Here is a 9,962-nt window from a genome sequence, read left to right on the forward strand (position 1 = left end):
GTCCGCCCGGACCAGGTGACGCGCCGTCGGGGCGCGGGGGGACCCCGCGGCTGGGCAAGACCGCCCGCCCGGCGTGGGGGAGGGGGGCGCGGCGCGTGCTGTCCCGCCTCCCCGGCGAAGTTTGCAGAGCCTCTTTGTTCCCCCCGCGGCGTCTGTGCTCGCCGCCCGGGAGGGAGTGGTGGGTGCAGCCCCTCGCCCGCTTCCCTCCGGCGGGGACGGGCGCCCCACACGTGTCCCGGACCTGCTCAGACCGGGGTGGGGGACACTGTGCTCCTCCTTCGCCGAGGCAGGGGGGGCTTCGGGAGGGGCTGCCGGCTCGGTCTGAGAGCCATGTGGTGGGAGAATCCGCCCCATTCAGACACCTCCCGGGTGAGTGTGCGGAGGTGGGCAAGGCCGGGGGCGGGGAGGGGGTCATACATCCGGATCAGAGAACAGGCTGCGTGACACTCCCCGCACCCCAGCCCCACCCAGTGCCCTCTGCCCTCACGGCGAGTGCTTATCTTTCCTCGGGCTGCGCTGAGCCCTGGGTCCCGCAGACCCCAGAAGCGGCTTGGAAATGGGGGGTGGAGAAAGGGACCCTCCCGGGGAAGCCCCGAGGGCCTTGCCCGGTGTTGAAAGGCGCACTCCTGCCCTTTGGTGCTGGGGCCTGGCTTCTAGGTTCTGAGGAAGCTGGGAGCCACCGGCCACAAGAATGATCGGAGGTTCTGCACACACAGCAGGCTCCCTGGTTCTTGCTAGTCGGTGAGAACAGATGGGTCAGCCAGCTTTTGCCGGACAGTGGCTTCCAAGAATCTGGGGTCTCCTGGTCATTCTTCAGGAGGGAGGCAGGCACAGGTCACACGTGGTCCCCAACTCCACCCTCGGCCCCCAGGCCACAGGTAGGCACTCTTGGCATGGCGGTCACCATCCACAGTGGGGAAGCAGGAGCCAGAGCTGGGCCCCGCCTGCCAGGGTTGCCTCTGGTTGAGGCCTGCGGACTTGGCTGCAGTCCTGGGGCCATGGGCTGGGAGTGGTTTGCTCCGGAGTTGCCCCCTTGGAGGGTCCCTTCCTGAGTCACAGGGAGTTCAGTCTGAACAGCTGTCTGCTTCCCAAGGGAAGAGGAGGGCATCACCAGACAGCGAAGCAGGGTGGGGTCAAAGTGTGTCTTCGAAGCTACCACTGAGCCCCCCGGCCAGCACAGCACCATCTCTGCATAGCAGTCCCAGGAAGGGTTGGGGTGACCTGAGCCTCCAAGTGTCTGGGCTGGTTGGGGTGTCCACTTCCATCCTCCCTCCGCTTACACAAGGATGCTCTAACTTGCTCCTCAGACCGTGCCTCTATTTGCCCATCATCACGGACGTGGTTTTCAGCCAGAGGGGCCTGGAAAAGAAAGCCAGGTCAGAGTGGTAGGTCCTGGGGAGCGAGGTGAGCAGCCCTGCCCCCAGGGAGCCTCGGTGCTGGTGATGCAAGTGTGAACGGGGAAGTGCAGTGCGAGTGCAGGGCCCTGAGACACAGACTGTCCAGTCTCTGGCTCTCCTCTGCCTCTGTCCCCCGAGGACAAAAGAAGACAAGTCTCCGGCAGAGGTTACAGCTGGAGGGACTGAAGACTGAGCGGAGAGGAACTTCCTGGTGGGGTGGTTGAGGGATGGTGGGTTGAAGGGCTGTTAGACAGAGGCTGGTGGCTGAATCTCCAGAATCCCTCAGTCACATCCTTTGCTGGAGAGGTGGGCGGCCTTTTTCTTGCAGAGATTGGAGAGAGGCAAAGTGCCCCAGGGGAAAAGGCTCTTACCCCGGCCTCTCTGACAGATGGTGCCAGGGTGAGGCTGGGGTGGTGAGCTCTGGGACCTGCTGCAGGTAGGGGTGGTTTGGGGCTGCCATGCCTGTTCCTCGTTCCCTCCTCTCAGGCGGCCACAGAAACCAGGCACCAGGCACACCCCATCCCCACTCTCCCACTGCCCCACCCCCACCTGCCCTGGGGAGTTAGTGTCTCCTGGAAATGGACACCACTTGATCTGATCCAGGCCAGGGGGAATATAGGGCACTGGCTGAGGTTAACCCTTGTTCAACCACAAGGGAATCAGGCCAGTCCTCTCCTTGGCTCTGCGCATACCGAGAAGGAGGTGCCAGTCAGTCTGGGAGGGAGAGGCCCCTGGCTGTATCTTATCTTCAGGACTGACCCAGAATGACCCTTGCATCCACATGCGCCTGCTCAGTCCCCAGGGCCTCAGGCTCCCAGGGAGAGCTGAAGGTGCCCAACCTACCATTTCCTGCAGAGGGTGGGCCTGGGGGCAGCCACCCAGCATCATGAAACCACCACAGACTCCTGGTATTCCAGCTGGGAGTCCCTGGCCTCTGGTTCTCCTGGCACAAACTGTCACAGAAAACAGCCAGGCATTCCTCTAGCACAGCATCTGGGTTTCCCTGGTCGTCGCCTGGCATAGCTGCCTCTTCTTCACTCCAAGAAAGCCCCGCAGAGGCCCTCCCGTGGGCAGGCTTGGCAATGCCGTCTGCCCGAAGAGGGGGATGGGATGGCAGGCTCATGGGCTTTGCTCAGTGCCCACCCCCAACTCTTTTGGGGGCTGGAAGCAGGAGGTGGTAGGGAGATGGGAGGTGCTGAGAGGGTGTTTTTTGGTGAAGGGAAGGGTCCATGACCACCCCTAGCTGGCACCCAGCAGTACATGGATGCTGGGTGCCCTGTTTCCCGCTTTGCATATGTCCTGCCAGGTTGGGAGGGGGCTGGGGTGTGCCAGTTCCCTCTTGGCTGGCAAAGTCCTGAGGTTGGCACAGCCAGCTGGCCATGGCCCTGGTTCTGGAGTCACAAGTCTCTGGTGTTCCCTGGGGGTGGGAGGGGGAGGCTAGAGTGTGTAGCTCCCTGTGGGAGGGCCGAGGGGAGCAGGATTCCTCCCCTGGCAACAGGCACTGTGGAGAGGGCCAGACTGTGATTCTAGGGAAACATCTTCCTTCCTGGGGCTGCCCCCACCTCGGTCTTCCTTCCTGCGTCCTCCCCCCCCCACCCCGCTCATCCTTCTGACCTGGAGGCGGGCGAGATGGGATTGTGGGGCCCCTGGATGCTCAGACAGAGGCTGCCCCACCCAAGGTGCCTATTGTGCTCACCAGCATCTATGACCCCTCCCCCCCACCCCCCAAAGTGAGCAGTTCAGGTGTAGGCTGTCACCACAGCTGGTGAGTTGGGAAGCTCAGGGGAGAGAGCCACAAACCCCAGAAACCAAAAATCAATGTGTCTGGGTTGAGGGGAGGGGCTGCGTGGGGCAGGATGGAGGAGGCAGGGTGAAGGGAGAGTTCGCAGATGCCACCCCCACCTGCTCAACCCAGCTGGAGGCAGCATCCTGCCTCCCTCCCCCTTGAGTGACTCAGGCATACCTGTCCCTACACCTCATGGTCCGGTGGGAGAACGGAGAAGCCGTGACCACACCGGACTCCAGCTGTTCCCCTGGGGCTGGAGGAGGGAGGGGGCCAAGGAAAAGAGACAAAGACTGCGAAAGCAAGGCCTCACCCACTGGGCCCGTCTCCCTTCTTCTCCAGCACCTGTGCTTAGTCTATGCATTTGGAGTGTCCTTGTAAGATGTCACCTAACAAAAGGATTCTGCTAACGCTAACCAAGTTTGAAAATACACCCTGCTGGTGCGTGTGGGTGTGAGGGGTGTGCGTGTGCTAATAAGCTGGCAGCCATCACGTGTGTTACACATGAGTAGACACCTGTAGAGCCAGAGGGCAGCTGGCACGCATGCGCTTGCACACTTTGGGTGCACACATACTGTGTGCGTGGAGGCAGGAGTATGAGAGTGTATCCTTGTGGTACGTGCACGTGTGTGTGCCTGAGGGGGGACCTCTCAGGAGTGGGGACCTCCCAGGGAGCCCTGGCTCTTAAGCTGGAGAGACCCCTGCGTTTGCCTCCAGCTGAGGCCTGCTGGCTTTCAGAGTTTCCATTCTCTTGGTGGGGAGCGCCGGGTGTTGGGTTTCATGGGAAACCTTTTCATTCCAGCAATTAAATAGCTTCAGGGCTTTGCCGAGGATATTAATGAATTCTCCCACCTGGGGCCGGGGCAAGGTGCCACTTGCACTGTAGGCTCTGCTTTGAGCAGGTGGGGGAGCTGCTTTGGGGCTTGGTCCGTTGGGTATATGCAGGGCCCTTGGAAAACAGCTGTGCCCTGGGGACCTGAGGAGGGTGTGGGTAGGTCTCTTGAGGAGTGGGAGTGAGGAGGGGCACCCCTGCCCTGCAGGCAGTGCCAGCTGCTCTCTGGAGCCTGGAACTGAGGTACCTGAGGGGGCAGGTGGCAGGCAGCTTCTGGAGCCCTGGGGCCGGGCTGGGTGCCCTGCCAGCTCCCTGGGGCCTTGTTAGCAGCAGCATCTGGGGCAGGGCTGGTGAGACGGCTCAGCTGCAGCCCCACGGGAAGGCCTCCTGACTGCCCCAGCCAGCTCAGGCTCTGTGGGTCCTCCCCCGTCCCACCCCAGGGCTCAGGATCCTATCCAGGGCGGGGCCCTGAGGGTCCCAGCCCAACCCATGCTCACCTTCCCCTGTGGGGCGCTGGTGTGGAGGGGCAGCAGGAGGGCCACTCACATTTCTAAGTCACAGCTCAGAGGGCCACAGGGGCCAGGGACACTTTTTTGAGGCTCCTGGTATCCTTGAAAATGAGGAAATGCCAACACAAGGTTATAAAAATAATATACATAATTTAAAGTGCTTTCTTTTTGTCAAAGGAGTGCATATCCGTGTTTTAAAATATTTAACTGTCGATAGAAGGCTTCTAATGAAAAGCCGCGGTCCTCACTCCGCCTCGCCCCACCTCCCATCTCATTCCCCAGAGGCGACTACTTTGAACTCTAGAATTGTGTTTTTTAACCTCCATAGTTATCAACAGCGTACTTGTACAACGATTCCGTGGTTTATCAGTTTTACACTGTCCCTGTCCCTCATATATAGTCATCTGTGTATTTGTTGCGCACGTATTTATTAAGCGCCAGTTATGTGCCAGGCGCTGCCTGGGAACTGGGCATCCAGCATTGAACAGAAGCGAGAGGGACACTCCCTTTGGGGGGCTTACAGTTTAGGTCAGGGAGACCATGAAAACAAACAAACGAGCGATTTAATGTGGAAAGAGAACTAACGCAAGATAAGGGTCAATCGCTAGACAGACAGCACCTGTCATTTAAGATGGGCTGTCGGCGCAGGCCTTTCTAAGGAGGTGACATTTGAGCAGCGACCGGAGAGAAGTGGCTCTCCTGGGCGTCAGGAGAAGATGGCTGCAGCGAAGCCAGTGTGTGGGAGTGGAGTTCGGAGGAGAGGCCGGGAGCACATGAGTTCAAGTCCAGGGCTATTGGATGGGAAGCCACGGACAGGTTTTGAGCGAAAGGACCTGGGGACATTTCAAGGGATTGCGTAGCTGCTCTCGATGACCATGTGGGACGACTTAGAGAGTCAGAGGAGTGAAGAGACAGTGAGGAGCATCTAGGCCCCAGTGAGAGAGGGGACGCCCAAGCAGGATGGCAGCCTGGGGGGATGACGCTGAGAAGACCCTGGGCCTGTTTTGAAGGTGGAGCCTATATGGTCAGGTTTTGCCGATGGATTGGGTATGAAAGGTGAGAGGAAAGGAAGAGATAAAGAGCGTTGGGAAGTTTTTTAACCTGGAAAGGGAGTGAATGAGGCACTGTTTCCCGTGATGGGAGAACTGGGGCAGGTGCAGCTGTCCAGGAATGGCTGACCTGAAGAAAGCCAGGGAGAGAAGAGAGGTCGTGGGAGGTCACGATGTCCCGTTCTGGTTTTTGAGTACAATGACCTTTTCCTATTTCTCTGAGGATGTAAATTGCTGTTTTCCTCCAAAAAAGTTTTCTTCCGCTTCCTGCATTGACAGTGTTTCCTCTGGGTTTTTAAAATCCATTTGCCTATTTTGGGTCTCTTTTATGTTGGCAGCTTTCCTCAAATGTCCAGTCATCCCTGGCTGTGGGGGCATATTTAAGAATAGGGCATCCTGGCCGGGTGGCGCAGTTGGTTAGAACGTCGTCCCAATACACCAAGGTTGTGGGTTCGATCCCCGGTCAGGACACATACAAGAAACAACCAATGAATGCATAAATAAGTGGAACAACAAATCCATGTTTCTCTCTCTCTTAAATCAATTTAAAAAAAAAAGAAGAACGGGGCTGTGGAGCTTACTGATGCATGGGTGCTACTGTCAGGGGATTGGGTGGCAAGCTGGCCTGCTTACTGTAGGGTCCCCAAATGTCTGTACCCAGAGGTCTTTGGTGTCTCCAGCTTCTCTGTTCTCCTGCTAGGGGTGGGATGGGGCCATCTGGCTGCCAGTGGGTGGGGACCTGAGGCAGGGATGGGCCTGGGCTCTCACTGCTCACTCCATGACCTCATCCTCAGGCCAATGGCCCTGAGTCCAGCGCAGCTCAGGCTCAGTTTCCACAGAGAATAACCCCCTGGCGTCCTGTGGAGGGCAAAGGGGCATCTCCCCGCATGACAAGGTTGGAGAGGGGGCCAAGGGTTCTGAGTTTCTTTTTTTAAAATTTAAATATATTTTATTGATTTTTTACAGAGAGGAAGGGAGAGGGATAGAGAGTTAGAAACATCGGTGACAGAGAAACATCGATCAGCTGCCTCCTGCACATCTCCTACTGGGGATGTGCCCGCAACCAAGGTACATGCCCTTGACCGGAATCGAACCTGGGACCCTTGAGTCTGCAGACTGACGCTCTATCCAGAGCCAAACCGGTTAGGGCGGATTCTGAGTTTTAATCAGCCCCGTGTTTCCCTCTGAGCCTCACTCCCACATCTGCCTGTTCTATACCTTTCAAGAGCGCCAGGGGGTGATCTGACTTGCTACTCGCCGAGGCTCCCCCGTCAGTAATGCCCCAGCCACTTTCCGTGTTCTAAAGATGTGTTAAAATCTCTCACCTGCTGACATCTCTTTATTCTTGTGGGTTTTAAATATTTTATTGACCTTCTTGTACTTAGTCACAAATTTACCATCTGGGGCAGCCTTCATTTCTTAGTTGGAAGTTTCCATCTTGTATCATTTCCCTGCCACCTGGATAACTTTCTTTAACATTGCTTGAACGTCTTCTGGTGACACATTCTCTTAACTTTTGTTTGTTTATGAAAAATCTTTATTTCCCCTTTATTTTTAAAGGATACTTTTTATAGGATATAGAATGCTAGTTTGGCATTTCCCCCCTAGCACCTTAAAGAGTCCATGCTATTGTCTTCCAGCTTGCATGGTTTCTCATGAGAAATATGCAAGGTTTCCTATGTTTGTTCTTCCATACATAGTGTGTCTCATTTTTCAAAATGCTTTTAAGATTTCCCTAGTTTTCAGCATTTGATTTTGATGGACCTTCGTGTAGTTCCCCCCCCCCCTTTTTGGTGTATTTCTCTTGGGATTCATTGCATTTTTTGATTCTGTGGATTTATCATTGTATTAGTTTCCACAGAAAATTACCACAAAGTGGATGCGTTGAGACAAAAATTTATTCTCACCTTGGCTGGTGTGGCTCTGTTGGGCATGGTCCACGCACCGAGAGGTTGCTGGTTCAGTTCCTGGTCAGGCACATGCCCAGTGTGCGGGCTCCATCCCTGGTCGGGGGCGTGCTTTGTTCTCACATCGGTGTTTCCCTTCTTCTTGCTCTAAAAATCAATTTTAAAAAATCTTTAAAAAAATTTATTTCCTCATAATTATGGAGGTTGCAAATTCAAACCGAAGGTGTCAGCAGCGCCCCACTCCCGCCAAAGACTCTAGAAGCGAATTCTTCCTCTTCCAGCTTCTGGTAACTCTCAGCAGCATCCCTGGGCTGGCGGCTGCATAACTCCAGTCTCTGCCCCCGTCTTCACATGGAACGTCTCCTCTCGGTGTGTCCTTCCTCTCTGTGTCTTATAAGACACATCACTGGACTTAGGGCCACCTGGAGAAGCCAGCTTGACTTCATCTTTTTTTTTTATTATTAAATCTTTATTGTTACATTTGTTCCTCTTTTATCCCCCCATAACTCCCCTCCACCCAGTTCCCACCCCACCCTCCGCCCTCACTCCCCACCCACTGTCCTCAACCTGACTTCGTCTTGAGATCCTTAACAAATACTATACCTGCAAAGACCCTTTTTCTGAAAAATGTCACATTCAAAGGTTATGGGGGATTAGGATGTAGACTTTTTTTGGGGGGTGGGGAGGGGCACCACCATTCAACCCACTGAGACAATTAAGTTGGAGAGACAAGAGAATGGACAGTTACAGTGTGACAGGGACAAGCCTTGGTGTGGGGAGCACAGGGCTGTGGGAACAAAACGCAGAGACTCTGACCAGCCTACGGAACCCAGGAGGCTCCCAGGAGGAAAATACAAGCCCTGCAGCACCTGCCAGTCCCTCCACTCAGCGGTGGCACCATGTGGCCTGGTGGGTGCTGTGGGGTCCCAGAGTGACCGACACAGTCTTAAGGGTAGAGGCCTGGCTTTGGGGTTAGGTGGCCAGGGTCTGAACCTCAGCTGTCACTTACAGTTATGCGACCTTGTGCAGGTCATTTAACCACCCAAGCCTCCTTTTCCTCCTCATAAAATGGGCCGAGATCCTACTTCATAGAGTTGTTGTGAAGATTATTGAACCGTGGAAGGGGTTCAGTAAACATCTGTAAAATGGGATTAATGGTAGAACTAACCTGAAAGGATTGTTATGAGGATTAAATGAGCACACACGTGTGTATGTCTGTGTGATATGTACACCTGTGTCTGTGTGCAGTATAATTGTGCTATTCACAAAACAGTAATAGGATTTATAACATGATAATGCAGCCCTAGCTGGTTTGGCTCAGTGGATAGAGTGTTGGCCTGTGGACTCAAGGGTCCTGGGTTCAGTTCTGGTCAAGGGCACATGCCCTTCTGGGTTGCGGGCTCAATCCCCAGTAGGGGACATGGAGGAGGCAGCCAATCAATGATTCTCTCTCATCATCGATGTTTCTCTCTCTCTCTCCCTCTCCCTTCCTCTCTGAACTCACTAAAAATATGTTTAAAACAATGATAATACATAGTAGGCACTGGACATGGGTTTGAATTTGTACCATGAACGCATTCTTTCATTCCTATAATGCGTTACTGCAACTGTTGGCTAAATCTCAGTGATCACGTCAGGGATCTGAATTGGTGGCCCTTCCTGGTCTCGGGCCCCAAGGATATGTCCTGTCTCAGCGGCCCGCCTTGGCCAGCAGCCTCTCTAGGCCACCTGTCAGCCCCAGGCTTACTCTCCGTAGGCAGCCCACTGGGCCGTGGAGGAGCAGACCTAGTCGGGACCTAGGTGAACAGGAAAGGAGGAAGCCCTCCCTCTCTGAGTTACTTCCTGTCCTGTCCCGCGAGCCCCTGTCCGCTCTCCTGGCCCCAGCTAACTGTGTCCGTCCCTCCCGTTGCCTCGTGAGATGCGCAGGCAGGCGGCAGGTGGTGGCTGCCTTCTTAGAGGCTCTGGTTCGGAGGGGCTGCTTCGGGAGTGACCAGGGCTTCGCCTTCACCTCCTCCTCCAGGTGGACATCGAGCAGCTGGATCCCCGTGGGCGGACTCCCCTGCACCTGGCCACCACCCTGGGGCACCTCGAGTGTGCCCGTGTGCTCCTGGCACATGGTGCAGACGTGGGCAGGGAGAACCGCAGCGGCTGGACAGGTGGGCACCCCTGCCAACCCCAGCGCCCAGCCAGGGTTTCCCCGGCACCCGATCCTCACCCGCCCGGTGACACTGCCTGTGCCTTCCCCTCCCCCAGTGCTTCAGGAGGCGGTGAGTACCCGGGACCTGGAGCTGGTACAGCTGGTGCTGCGGTACCGGGACTACCAGCGGGTGGTGAAGCGGCTGGCGGGCATCCCCGTGCTCCTGGGAGAAGCTACGCAAGGTGAGGGCCAGCCTCTCAGCCTTTCCCCCTGGAGCCCTGGAGCCCTGTCTGTGGCACAGACTTCGCACTCTCCTTTCATCCTCCAGGCCCAGGACTACAGCGGGAA

At 56.0% G+C, this 9,962-nt stretch overlaps 1 protein-coding gene across 1 annotated transcript in view; it reads left to right on the plus strand.

Annotated features, from left to right (window-relative positions):
* Nucleotides 1-5,390: 5,390 nt before the first annotated feature.
* The window catches only part of ANKRD13B (ankyrin repeat domain 13B), an 11,376-nt gene continuing 6,804 nt past the window's right edge, over nt 5,391-9,962 (plus strand). The window contains 3 exon segments of the mRNA XM_023759492.1: nt 5,391-5,435; nt 9,498-9,633; nt 9,731-9,906. Coding sequence (XP_023615260.1) covers nt 5,391-5,435; nt 9,498-9,633; nt 9,731-9,906 — 357 coding nt within the window.

This window comes from Myotis lucifugus, unplaced genomic scaffold, assembly GCF_000147115.1.
Source record: "Myotis lucifugus unplaced genomic scaffold, Myoluc2.0 scaffold_157, whole genome shotgun sequence".
Taxonomy (NCBI): domain Eukaryota; kingdom Metazoa; phylum Chordata; class Mammalia; order Chiroptera; family Vespertilionidae; genus Myotis; species Myotis lucifugus.